At 42.0% G+C, this 14,477-nt stretch overlaps 1 protein-coding gene across 1 annotated transcript in view; it reads right to left on the bottom strand.

The window, feature by feature from the left end:
- Positions 1-13,002, bottom strand: part of MKX (mohawk homeobox) — a gene marked incomplete at both ends in the record, with an annotated part of 56,549 nt that extends 43,547 nt beyond the window's left edge. The window contains 4 exons of the mRNA XM_084253897.1: positions 2,991-3,326; positions 3,754-3,907; positions 10,968-11,127; positions 12,815-13,002. Of these exons, the coding sequence (XP_084110023.1) occupies positions 2,991-3,326; positions 3,754-3,907; positions 10,968-11,127; positions 12,815-13,002 (838 nt within the window). The remainder of the gene's footprint in view (positions 1-2,990; positions 3,327-3,753; positions 3,908-10,967; positions 11,128-12,814) is intronic.
- Positions 13,003-14,477: the final 1,475 nt, after the last annotated feature.

The raw sequence follows: 14,477 nt of genomic DNA on the forward strand, positions 1-14,477 counted from the left end.
TACATTAATCTTCCACACACCAACTTTTTCCTTTGATTTTTTGATTCCATATTTAATAAAATGTATCACTAGATAACAACTTTTTTTACAAAATGGATGGAAAATGGATACCATTTCTTAGCACAAATAAACCAATACATTGTACTTAAAGGTGATCTATATTTTTTTGAAAGGTGATCTATTCTTAAAAAACAATTTGAAGTTAAAATGTTGTTGTTGCTATGCATTTGGGGCAGGGGAAGGGAGTGGAGTTTAATAGCAGACTGAGACTATTTCTATTTAGGTGAGAAAAGAGAGATATAACCAAAAGGAATTGAAGGAATTCAGAATAAGCCTGTATGCCAGAGAAAACCATCACAGTTGCTCAGAAAGTATTTACTGAAGTCCCCTGTTCTACTATTTATGCCTGAGTGGTAACCCAGTTACAATCGCAGCAACACAGTCCATTCCATTCCCACACAAGACAGCCAGTTATTGTTTAGTTGTAAAATTTAGCAGGCCAATCTTAGACCACCAGTCTTTCTTAATTCTCCATCCACAAAAACAAAAAACTCATTCTGTTCTTTTTAAGTTTATACACATGCATGAAAAACTAGAAGTTTATGTGTCTAGGCTGCTTTCTCATGGCTTGCACAACTAAAAAAAAAAAAGGTTTTTATTTAAAAATAGAACTTGGCAAGTGAGTAGTCCATAATACGGACCAAGTGCATTTGGAATGTTTTAATAAAAATAAATAGCCAAGATATTTAACTTTGAAAAGCATCAACTATACAAGCATGCTATTTTCTCTTTGATTTTATATTTGCCACCTTTGAAAAGCATGCATTTTCAGAAGACATACACTCATACATTTCAAAGGTCTATGGTCTTGTCTTACTGGAAATAGAAGGAAATTTGTAAGGCATCTTTAAAAAAGATAACTTTATATGCCACCTCATCAAAATTAAATGTCATTGTTTCCAAAAATCGTTTTTATGTTTCTATCATTTGTATCCTCATAATTGTTGTTTCCATACTTTTTAGAAGTTTTTCATGTAACATTACATTATCAATATTTCTCACATTGTTTTATGATCAGTATTAATATCACCAATAAAATTTTTTATAAAAATACTGGTCAGTTAATGCCAAATTCAATACATATTTCAAGCATAATTTTCTATGGTATCTTAATCTGGTTGGGATTAAGAAAACATTTACATTTTTAAAAGCTAAGATACTTCCCATGTTTTTATATGTTCTGAAACACATATAATGCGTAGAAATGAACTATTTCTTCAAAGTTTAGAGGAAAATCCAATGTATCTATCAAAGTATGTTTTGGGAACTGGGTTAGCTAAACACTTTAAGTCTTCTAAACTTGGAATCATTGAACACTGTTCTCATAATGAATATAATTTAATCTATATTTCACACATAGCATTGTCAAGTAATTGTACATAATACATCATAGTTTAATAAACTTTTTTTTTAGTAAATTTGTATTGCTATATCTCCTTTCTCACTTCCAACTTTAATCTGTGTTCATTTTTGCTTGTTAAGCTTACTATATTTTTTCCTTCTTTACCTTTTTTGCATTCCAGTTTATCTTTTTATTTTATTTTGATTCTATTTCCAATTACATGTACCTGAATAGCTTGATTTATTTTCCTTCATAAAGTTCTGAATTACCTCCAAGTCCTGCTCTGGTAACGTTAGTTAGAATGTTAATACATATTTTAATAATTTTGTTATTGGTTAAATAGTCTTTTATTGCTTCTTTTACTTCTTTCTAGACCCAATTATTACTACTTACAAGACTCGTTTTATATTCCTAAGTGCTTGGAGCTGTTTTCATTGTTGGAATTAGAGATGCAAACAGCAAATGAATTTGATTTAATTATTTAAAAATGCACTGAGATTTCCTCTGACTCCTTGTGGATAATATGTATTTCCATGTACACATGCACAGACACTTCAAAAATCAGACTTCTGGCTCCATAATCTGAAGATACGTTAACAGACTAAATCTAAGTTCCTTTGTAAAACACTATTGTTTACATATTGAGCTCTCTGATATTATAAGGACTAAATATAGTAACATTTGTGTAGTATTTAGCACCGGATCTAGCATATCCTAACACTCAATTAATGACTGGTGGCAGTAGGTGTAATATAAACAGTAACCATGGTCTTTATAGTGTTTATGCTCCCCCTACCACTTGTGGGAGCTCAAAGGCATGACTGATCTATAGAAGAGTAAATATGTTTTTTATCTGTGACAGAACATGGGTGAATGAGATGCCTTCTGAAGTTATTTCCAGCTCTCACATTTCCAACTCTAATTTTTGGCATATCTAGGACCAGACTCCAGCTAGCCCAGATATAGGTCACACATAACCGTTGTTCTGAAGAAACTTGCTCATTTTTCATAAGCAACATTCTCTGGGAACTGAAGTCAAGAAGATAGAAAATTTTAGCACACTCATTGTTCCACTTGAAAGTTTCGGAGAGGGAGAAATCAAATCACCATTTCTGGTATAAAAGTAAAATTTTCAAAGTTATTTATCAGCCCTCCTTTTGCTTTCCAGGAATAAAAGGAAAATTCCCAAAGCAATTTCCTCCACAAAATACACTCACTTTCCTATCCACTACTAACAATGAAATAACTGAGGAAAAAAGATAGAATAAAAAGTATTTGCATGGCTGGGTAAATCCAGGGTATTTCTCCATTGTAATTTATTCATTAAGACCAATACATATCTCCTTTAAGAATGTTTATCATTAAGAATAAAATTATTATTAAGAATAAAAATTCTTACTTTATTAAAAAAGATGAAAATTCCCCAGTAGACCATCACCTACTAATGAGCATATCTGGTAATTAAAAACAAAAAGAAAGATGATGCAAAAGTAACAAAAGTTTTGTCTTTACACCTGCTAAAATATAGCCCTTCTATGGCAGTTTTGGGTCTGTTTGAAACAAAATATCACAAGAAACACAGACTTACCTGTGCGATAGACAAAGTTGCCTTCAGTTTCTGATGACGAGGGAGACACCAATTCTTCCTCAAATTCATTGGAACTAAAAGATCCCGAATGGTTTCTTTGCCTTGTCTTTCCCATCATGGCGGCGTTTGTAGCCATGACGTGTCTTAGAGAGTCGTTAAGGTAACGGTTCAACAAACTGCTCTTGTACTTTGGGGGTGACACGTAGTCCTCATTGCCCCTTGACTCCAGCCTCACTCCAGCTTTTATGACTGAGCTCTCATTTTTAATCACAGGATGGTGAACTGGATTACTATAGCTCCCTTCATTTATGTGGTTTCTTGGAGGGTTTTCTCCATCTAAGGGGTAAAAATATGATTAGATAGGATGTACACGTACTTTCCTCCCACCAACAAATTGTAATACTTAATCATTAGTATGTATGTGTGTGTACAAACATATAAAGAATAGTTAAAATGTATAAAATTTACTTGATATTCAAGATTAATTTTTTAAGCAGGAGAAAAGCAGGAATCTATGTAATCTCCCCCTAAGGGATTTAATTTTAATGAATTGCACAGAAATTGTTATTCTGACACACAATAAATCTATAAACAAGAGGAAGCAGCCATAATTTTGTTGGTATTGACAGTACTGGAAAATGAAGTTACCTCATGCAATAAAAAAGTTACAAGGGTATTATCACAGTTTGTGAGATCAACCTTAAAACCAACAAGTCTATTACAGAAGCAAAGCAAAGAAAGCAAGATTAAAACGTTAACACACCTTCAGAACATGAATCATCACTGCTTACACTAAGTCGTTCAGCATTTCCTTGAACATACTTGTTGTACAACTTTATTCTTAAAGCCCAGCTTAAATCTGGCTGTCGAACAGTATTCTTAAGCCGACGTCTTGCATTAGCAAACCAATTTGACACCTAAAAAAGTATAATTTTTCAATTAACAAGACAGAAAAGTAACGCATCATAGCATTATTTTCCCAGATAGGGCCTAAGCCTCTGTCCATATCTCTACTCATTATATATTCTCAGAAGAAAGTAATAGAATTGAACATTCATACCATTCACTCATTCATTTATTCAACAAACATAATCAGCACTTACTACAAATATTGAGCACTTGCTGTATCCTGGGAACAAAAAAATAATGAAGAAGACTCACCATTAAATTTTCAGTCTGGTATGAGAAGTAGGAGAGTATAAATAACTGCTATAGGGAAGAATATGATAGATGGCTTAAGAGGCATTGAAATGAAATGATACAGGAATCCAAAAGAAGCAGTTACTTTCACATGTGACTTAAGACTTCACAGAAAGTTAAGCTAGGCTTGGAAGGACTACGTCAGGTATAATGGGTAGGGAAATATGTTCCCAATAAAGAGGTCACGGAAACAAATATAAGTCAAATCTCAGAGACTCTGCAGTGGGTGAGAAAGAGAAAAGAGTTAAAAGTGACCCAAAATCATCAAAGCTGTGTAACCATGAAAAGGACAGTGGCGTTCTGAAGAAGGAAGAAGAACTGCCCAAAGGTGAAATGATGTGTGTGGTCTGTGGAAGTTTAGATTAAGGCACTAGGAAAGCATACAGATGAGATACACAGCGAGAAAATAAAAATGGTATCAGACTTAAGGGAGAGGGAGCGCAGATCTGTGTCAAATGCACAGATATGACAGTAGACAGAGCAAAAAGGGGTAAAGGACCAAAAACTTCTAAGGAAAGTTACTTCCACTGTTTTCTAAGGTGCTGTTGGACTTCTAGAGGCTAAATGATACTGAAGGATATTTTTTCTAAGACAGGCTATTGTCAGAATACATATAGTTGTGTGTGTGTATACTGTGTATATATATATATAGATACTGAAAGGCCAATATTTGGCTATAAAAGAACAAAGTGTGGGAAGAGAATTAGGTCTTTCTGCCAATATGTTTTAGAACATGACCCCAATATTACTATAATGGTTTGTGTGCAAGGTACACATGGGAAATTTCTTTTTCTTACATTTGCACTATAAAGATGCAAATTTTGCACATTTTCAAGCCCTAATTATTGAATGGACCTGCGGTGAATTCTGCTTTACGGAAAATGCATTTTCTCCTTGTCCTCATGGGTGAAATACGTTTTAATTTATAAGTGTATGTAATATACACACATATACAAAGACATATCATATGTTATACATATATTCAATAGTACCTCCTTAGTGCCTTAAGCAATGATAACTGTCCTTTTAAATTTATGTGCAATGACTAATATTTCACCAAGAATTTCAGAAGTCTTAGTCTTTATCAATCCCTCTTCCTGTCAAGCTCTGCTATTATTATTGATTCAGTGTGATTTAATATTCTGTCTTCTCCAACCTCTACTGACAGATAACACACACACAAACACACATGTACACACGAGCGCTTAAGCCTTGGCATTAAGTGATAGAAATAGATAAACTGAACACACAGAAAGACTAGCTGTGAAGAACCACACACAATTAACTGTAGTGTCTGGGGAGACATCCATTATAAAAGCACAAAATGCTCCACATACATTTCCTCACTACATTTTTCAAACCTCTTTCTATTGCCAAATGTCTATCTAAGTTCTCATTACTACTAAGTAGAGATTTTAGAACATTCTTTTTTTGAAAACTCAGATATAATTGACAAATAATATTATATTGGTTTCAGCTATACAACATTTGTATTTCCCTGGTAATAAGTGATGACGAGCATTTTTCATGTGCTTGTTGACCAACTGTTTTTTGGGATAATTTTAGTATCAAATCCAAAAAAATCATCACTAAGACTGATGACAAAGAGCTTATTGCTTATGTTTTATTCTCAGAGTTTTTTGGTTTTGGATCTGACTTTCAGGACAAATATTTTAAGTTAATGTTTGTATCTGGTGTAAGATAGTAGTCCAGATTCATTCCTTTGTGTGTGGATGTCCAATTTTCCCAACACCATGTATTGATGTGACTTGACTATCCTTTCCTCTTTAAATATTCTGACTGCTTTGTTATAAATTAATTATATATGTGTGGGTTTATTTCTGGCTGTCTCTTCGGCTGTATTGATCTGTCCTATGCCAAACCATATGGTTTTGATTACTGTAGCTTTATAATAAAGTTTGAAATTAGGAAGCATGATGCCTCCAGCTTTGCTCTTTCTCAGGATTGCACTGGCTATTTGGGGTCTTTTTTGGTTTCATACAAATTTTAGAATTTTTTGTTTTATTTTTGTGAAAAACACCATTTAATTTTGATAGTGATTGCACTGAATCTGTAGATTGCTTTGGGTAGTATGGGCATTTTAGCAATATAAATTCTTCCAACCCAAAAATATCTTGAATGGAATATATTTATTTATTCATATTTTCTTCAATTTTTGTCATCACTGTCACACACCTCTTAAAACTTTTACTAAAATATAATAACCTTATAATTTCCAAAATACTAACATACTAAAATTCTAACATACAAAAAATGGGAGTCATTATATGTCATGGAGAATTAACATGCTTTTCATATATAGGAGTCACATTCTTTTTTGTATTGTTTACACACATAGTCTTATCACAGTATATTAATTACATATTCTATGATTTTTCAAGAAATGTTTTCTGATGTCTAACATAGGCTCTTTCTAAACTGATTTCATAAGCTCAACTGCCATCCAATTTGTTAATATATTTACCAAGACTTTATATCCAGAAATTTATGGTACAAGTTAGAGCTGGATGTAGTCCAAGCTGCTTAATAGATATTTGCAATAAGTTGTGAATACAAATATTTGATTAACAAATTTGCATGCATTTTATTTTGCAATTTTTTTCAATGTCAAACTCAGAGCTTTAAAATCATGTATTTTATAACGAAAGCTTAGAGAACAGAATATCTAGAAGCTGGATAAGAAAATTAGGAAATTTTCATCCTACTCTAACAGCCATGTTTACATACTTCGTCGTATTGATAGAACAATCATTATAGTAAACCCAAAGGTATTAACTGGCATCTTTCCACCTTTGAACATACACAATTAACAAGCTTATTCTGGACTATTGCTCTGAAATACTGAACACCACATTTCCACACCATTAAGTGTAATACCTGGAATAATATGAAGAAGTAATCTGAGATTTTGTTGAATATTTAACAGTTGCCATATCCTGGCATTTGCTAATTACATACATATTTCATCAGAAATACTCATATCAGGCAAAATATTCCAGTTTCAGTCATATGTGCATGGACATATGTAGGCATTTGAAACATCTTTACGAGGCCTGGGGAGGCGGGCGGTGCATGAACACCCAACCATTAAAATGTAGTCTCAAACTATACTTGTGCTGCATTCTCTGTGGTGACCATGAAAGAAATGGTCCTAATGTGACATTTCACTTTTAAAATCCAGAAATTAAATATATATACATACGGTAAGGGAAAATGTTGAAACCAGATAGAGTTCCCACTTGCCCTTCTTTTATAAAACTCTGCAAAGGCAATTATTCCTTGGTAAACTCCATATCTTACAATTATACAAAATCCTAATCACATACTACTTCACCATTCCACAATAAAACTGCTTATATTTTGAGAATACAGAGTCTATGTTGATAATATTTGAATAATGGTCAATCATAGGAACCAAATATATTGGAATATTTGGGTTGGTTAAGGTTGAAATACACACACACACACTCACACTCACACACAGACATAAATATCTCCCTGTTAATTTTTATAAGCATGCTTATCTCTCATCAGGAAAATTCCAGGTTGATAATGCAAATGCGAGTCAAACATAGCAAATATAGACAAGTTGCCAAGTCTAGTGAGAAATAATTCTTTTTGCTTCAGCTTTCAGGGATGAATTCAATGTAGATGCTGAGTAATGACCTTAGAACTTCTCTCATCAGAAAAATACTTTAGAGTTTCTGAAATACATTTCCTACACTAAAATTTTGGCCCTTTGCTTCTAGGTTTCAAGGGAGATTGATGACCAGATTTCACACCCTTCCTTATCAATTTAAGAGTAGCAATAGAAGGCAAAAGTACTTCTTATGAGAAGTTTGACAGCTTCACACACAACCAAAAGGAAAATGTCAAATGTAAAAGAGATTATCAAAACACAAGACATTCTTATATTTAAGGAATAAAGCAGTTGTGTTGAGAGCTTGCTAACATTAACCATAAGGAACAGAAATAGGAGATATTGCGATAAATAAAAAATAGGAGTTTGGAGCCAGAAATAAAGGTACACTATATTTTTCCACAAACATAAAAATATGATGTATTTCCAGATACAGTGAAAATAATAAAATGATGTGTACTTTGCTTGTTCTATAGAGCTACCATATGGCATTAAAGATACTGAGCTGCCTGCTATGTATCTGAGATGGGTTTTAAAACTAGAATATCTTAGATTTTAAGACATTCTCTTCAATGCCTAAGAAATTCATAAAGATGTTTTGGAGAACTGCTTTGTATTATAGTGGTTTCCCCTGGTTTGAGCTTATTTACTCTAGAAACAGATTTAGTATATGGAAGGTTTAGTAGATTTACAAGTTTAGTAGATGGTTTAGTATATGGAAAGTACTATACTGGAGTGACATGGGGGAAGAAGATGAATAAGACGAGCTCACTCTTCTCAATAAGCCTGACTGTACAGGAGAAATTTATTCACTGGCAGAACCTGACTCATTAAGTAGGGGTCCAATTTTTCAGGAATCAGAAGTTTTGTTCAGATCACAGTTTTATGGTTCTCTTCTTACATAATTTATTTGGTTTCACATAAAGAATTTGGTTTGGATGTTTAACGTTTGTTTGACTTATACAAATACCCTATATATAAATATATATGAGTAAACAGATATGCATATATGTACTTACTTATTTAAACATATTTTTTCTTACCTAGATATTCCATTTTGCCTAATTGAAAATATTAATTGCACCCAAATTAGATTACACACACACACACATACACTCGCAATTTTTTCCATTTATCACTTTGAACTTTCATAAACCAAATTTGTTTACAAGGAAATTAGGAAATCATAAAACATATCACTTTTTATAATTATCTTTGCCTCATTAAAATTACATACTTTTGTGGATTTTCCTGAGGAATAATGTAAGAGAAAGAAAATGTAATAAGAAACATTTTCAGTACATGAATAAAATTTCACATAAATTGGAAAAATGTAGCTTCACCAAGATCTTAATGCAAAAATTAAAGTTATTTGTATTTTAACTATAATTACAGGTAACAATAATTTGATACTGTATTTTAAATGTCATACTGAAATTCAACAAACTACTATACCCCAAAATTTAAATGTCTCTTCACTTGACAAATATAACTTCTCATAAATAAAAATGTTCTAAATGTGTATGTGAAAATGGTAAGCAATGGAACTATTTCCATATTTAATCAACCAGAAGAATTCAATGTTTTATTGCTGACATCATTATGAAATAACAAAACAGCTCCATAAATTAGTGTACTTTAAAATAAATAGCATATCTGTTTAAACTGAAATTTGAACATGTATTTATTTTCATAAGTCAAGTTTTTCTGACTGGAAAATTTTTTAGAAACTAACTTTGGTAAATCATTGAAAATTCAGTTTTCTATTAAATAACTAGTTTAAATATTAAGCCAAGAATACTAAATTAATTTCCCCCTCCCGAGCTACAACAAAGCACTATTAATACTATTGCCTGTTTATATGAAAGAAAATAGAAGTTTTTCTCTGTAACTGTGTTCTGAAATGAGCAGACAAGTACATATTATAGTTTTAATAAAACTAAATACATGTCAACTTTCATGCTTTGACAAAATCTCCAATAATTACTAAATGGCAACTTTAAATACTTTGGAAAGCCATTTTTACTTTATCTATAGTTATATGTTTTTTACTTGGGCATTTTTCCTTACCAGACATTTAATGGAATGACCAAAATTTCACAAATGTGATGATGTAGGGCTACTATAACATACGAAAGTCTCAGTTCACTTAACGCCTCCTCCTCTCTCTGAATAAGTTTGTTCTGTCTACATATATAAAAGTTTATGTCATATTTATTAAAGAAAAATGTGGTGTGACAGAATGAGTATTTGACTGGAATTATATTACTTCCAGGCCTACCTCTATCCCTGACTTTCTCTTCATTTCTAGATGCCATGATTGTGAACATCCAATAAGACAATGTATGGACGAAGCTAGTGAAATGTAAAGTGGTGATGCTCACTTAAAAAGAAACAAATTTGCACTATTTCTCTACACTTGACAAAATAACACAACCATCTCACATCTCACACACGCTACCAGCAACAACATTTCGTGGAGTCTAGCTAATTCCCAGAATGTCTCTTATTATTACAAAAAAAAAATATATCCCAAACCCACTAGTGACCTTCCACCCACCTTCTAGTTCTGTTAGTCATGGAAAAATTGAAAGTCACCTTGTACTTGACCTTTAATATGGAGCCCTCATGTGGGGTGCCATTCTGCTGGCCCTCAAAGTGTGGTCTCAAGCCAGCCATGTCAGCATCACCTTGAGAACTTGTCAGAAATGCAAATTACTAGCACCACCCGAGACCTACTACTGAATGAGAAACTCTATGGGGCCCAGCAAGTTGGATTTTACCAAATCCTCTGGGCAATTCTGATGTCCTCTCAACTTTGAAAATCACTTCTCGTGGTCCTATCTGTGCCATCTGTGTATGATCCAGACTCTCCAACACCTTATAACCCTGCCATTGACTTTTCACTACCTCCCTAACAAAACAACGTTCTGTCCCCCTCGGACCAGACATGGTGAGGAGTAAGCCCAGAGACGCCCCACGACAGACCCTGGCACCCCTGCCAGCTTTCTTCATGCCTCAGCTGGACCAGCCACCCTCTGTTCCACACCACCATGAGCCGCTGGGCTAGTCCGCCCCGCTCCCGACCCATCAAGGCCTTGGTGGGCCCGGATTACCTGCACTAGCGTCATCTGCGAGCCCAGAGCCAAGAGTATCTTCTCGGTCTTGGTGGGGTAGGGGTTGTCACGGTGCTTGTAAAGCCACTGCTTGAGGGGCCTGGCCATGTCCTGTAGGGCCTGCCGCTTGTGCCTCACCTTCCCGCCGTTCTGCCGGGCCCTGGGACAGCGGGAGAGGCGGAGGCCCGGGTGAGCAGCCCGTGTGGGTGCTGCCCGCCCGGACCCCCTAAGCCTGGACGCGCCACTGGGCCCAGGAGCCGGTGCTCCGCACCCAGCGCCCCCGGCCCCGCCCTGGGCCCCAGCCCGCGCCCAAGGCTAGGGCGAGGCAAGGAATGGGAGCCACACACATTTGGGGGGGGGGGGATATTCTTCCCTGGGCATCTCTCTTTAAATAGCCCGGGTGTCGCAAGGACCCGTTGGCAGTAGCCAGAGGTCAGAGGTCTGGGTGGAGACGGATGGGGTCTGATTTGGTAGGAAATGTTCAAGCTGCAGAGAGCGCGGCAGGGCTGCCCACCCCGCTCGCCCGCGCCGCGCCCTGGAGAGACTCTGGCCCCGGGAACCCGGGAGAAGCCGGGTCAGCCCTGGACTTGTCTTCTAGGGAATCCACGCCTGGCTCTTGGGGCGTCCCGTAGCCTGTGGTCAGAAGAAGGGTCTCGCCCTGTGCGGCGAGGATAAAGCAAGGGGTGATGGCCGCCCGCGGCCGTGGGGGGCTCTTCGAGCTCACCCCAGTTTGCTTAGATCCGCTGGGCAAAGGGGACACTTTCCAAAGGAGCGGTTTATGGAGCAAAGAGGCAGAAGCCAAAAACCACTCCAGGGGCCCTTTCTCAACATAAGGGAGTGTTAAAAAGTCTGGAAAGCTCCGTCCCATCAAGTGAAGTAACTCAGCAAAGCCTTATCTCGGGAGGAAGGGGCCGGGCCGAGCAGCCGCCTGGCGTCGGCGTCGCGCGCTGCGCTCCCCGGAGGCTCCGGGAGGTGTCGCCGCGCGGCCGCTCCAGGAGCCCCGCGCGCCTGCGTCGCAGCCTCCAGGGCTTTTGCCTCTTTAAACACTTCGAAATACAATTCCATCCAAAAGGACTGGTAGTAACATTTTGACGAAATCCAATCTCCAGTTCACTAACCAGCCGCGCCGCGGAACAAGCAGCTGATGCAATCCCTCAGGTGGAGCCCGCCGGGACGGCTCCCCCCGCAGCGGGCGCGGGGACGGGGCCTGGCTGGAGACAGCCCCCCGCACCCGCAGCTCCAGCCGCGGCCCACCCGCGGGCTCCCGCCCCGCCCCCCCCAGCCGCTCACCCCGCCCCCCCGCCCCAGGGGCCGCGCGCTCTCCCCACTGCCCTCCGGGGTCCGAGCCGCTGGCGCCTCCAGGGCACCCAGCGCAGGGCCGTCCACTTTGGCCGCTGCAAGGCCAGTCTGGAGGCCTCGGCGAGGCGCTGCAGTGACCGAAGAGAGGCTGCCCAGGGGGCTGGCCCGACCCGGGAATCCCCGACTGCTCGGCCCTGCCCGGTTCCTACGCACCCATCCTCGGCTGTGCGTCCGCACCCGCGCTCCCGGGAGGGGCGCGAGACCCTCGCCCTGAGGTCCACATGCCGGAGGACCCCGGGACAGTTCCTCGTGACCTCAGTTTTCATCAAGCCTCTGCCCAGTCGACTCCCGCTCCCCCACCCCCCACCCCCCATTTTTGGAAGAACTAATAACTTAAACTGAGGATGCCCGTGTCCAGGAGGCGGGGACCTGCCCTCTCGGGAACTCCGGGCAGCAAATCCGCACTCCGGCTGCCGCTCGCAGGCCGAGAGGCTCACCGACCCCTCCTCCGGCGCAGGGGGGTAGGGGCCCCGGGAGGGTGCGCGTACCCGGTCCTCCGGTGTCTCAGGCCGAGGTTGTCCTTGAGGGGCGGGCCGTCCGGAATGCCCACCTCGGGGCGGGCGTGGGGACTGTCCAGCACGCCGCCGTAGGGCCTGCCGCCCCGCTCCCGCTCCGGAGCGCCGTGGTCCTCAAAAAGCACCGCGCCGCTGAGCTTGTTGAAGACGATGGTGTTCATGGTGCGGGCGGGCAGGGGCGCGCGGCGCGGCCGCAGCGCCTCGGAGCCGGGCCGCCTGGAGCTCCGCGGGGCTCGGGGTCTAGGAGACGAAGGTGCATCACGTTACTCGCTGAGAGCGCTCGCCCCTGGCGCGGCTCGGGTCGGAATCGGGCTGAGGCGCCGAGTGCCGGAGCCCACGGGCGGGGCGGCGCCACCGCACCTGCAGGAGGGAGCCGCCGCCCCTCACCCGGCCCCCCGCGGCCCTCCCCACTCCCGCACGCTCCCGGGGCGCGCCCCAGACATCTTCGGGCCGCGGCGACAGAGTCCCCCCAGGAACTCGACCAGGAGCAATTACCCGCTGAGGCAAAGGAAAGGGATTCCTAAATGGGTCTCCCTGTCTCTGTTTTAATCTGGAAGAAACGCACCGGCCAGCGCAACCGGAGAGGTGCGCGGCCACGCGCGGCTCTTCAAGGGCAACTGAAGACTAACGCCCTCCGAGCTCCCGCTCGGGTCGTAAGGAGGGGTTGAAAGAAGGGAAAAAACTGGATGATCTGAACAGCCGCATCCGCAAGCCCTAGTTAATGAGTCCCAGACTATACCGGGATTTCGGGGATTTTCATGTTTTCTAGATCCTGGGTGGTTTGGCTGAAGCCCCTGCGTCCTCATTCCGAGCAGCCTCCCTTGGGCTCGGGCAAGCGCAGGGCAAGTTAGCGGATTCCAGAGCTAAAAAGTTGCGTGGCGGCAGGGACAAAAGCACCACATTCGCCCCTGTCCCCTAGGTGTTCCTGGCCCTCCTCGCGCCGCGCCCGCTCCGGGACGCGCGGGGTCCCTGAACCAGAGGACCCGGCGTCCAGGCCCGCGGGCCCCGTCCGGAGGGCGCTCTCCCGCGGTGCAGGCGCCCGCCGCGAGCTGGGAGCCCTTTCCCGCCGCCCCTCTCTGGGGGTGTCGAGCAGCCCTTTCCGAAGCTACAAAGGTGTCACAGGGGAAGCAGGCACCCCCGTGCGCGCACCACCCGGCCTGCGGTTGCCGCCGTCAGGGCAAGTCGCCAAGCTCACCTCCCTGGTCGCGGCCACCGGGAGCCTCCGCCCGCCGCGCGCGGGCATCTGGGGGCCAGGACGCGCCGCGGCGCGGGAGCCGAGTGACCGCCCAGCCCGCCCCATCTGCGCGCCTCGCGCCCCGGGGCCGCTACCTTTCCTGCTCAGTCGCCTCCGCTTCGCCGCCAGCACCCCTCGCCCCGTCCCACTACAGTGTGGGCTGCCCCCCCCAACACACAGATGCTCAGCCTCGCCCCGCGCCCACACGCGCCGACGCCCCCCGCCCCGCCCCCGAGCACAGCCGCGGCCACGCGCGACATTCGGGGCCGTGGCCACGGCGACCCCGCGCCGTCTACCGTCCGCGCTGGCGCCGAGGGGCAGTAAGACCTCTGCGGCCGCCGGCGCGCGGCAGGCTGCGTCCCCCCGCGCAGACAGGTACGTGTCGGGGTGTGCACAGCGCCC

This window comes from Talpa europaea, assembly GCF_964194135.1.
Source record: "Talpa europaea genome assembly, chromosome: 14".
NCBI lineage: Eukaryota > Metazoa > Chordata > Mammalia > Eulipotyphla > Talpidae > Talpa > Talpa europaea.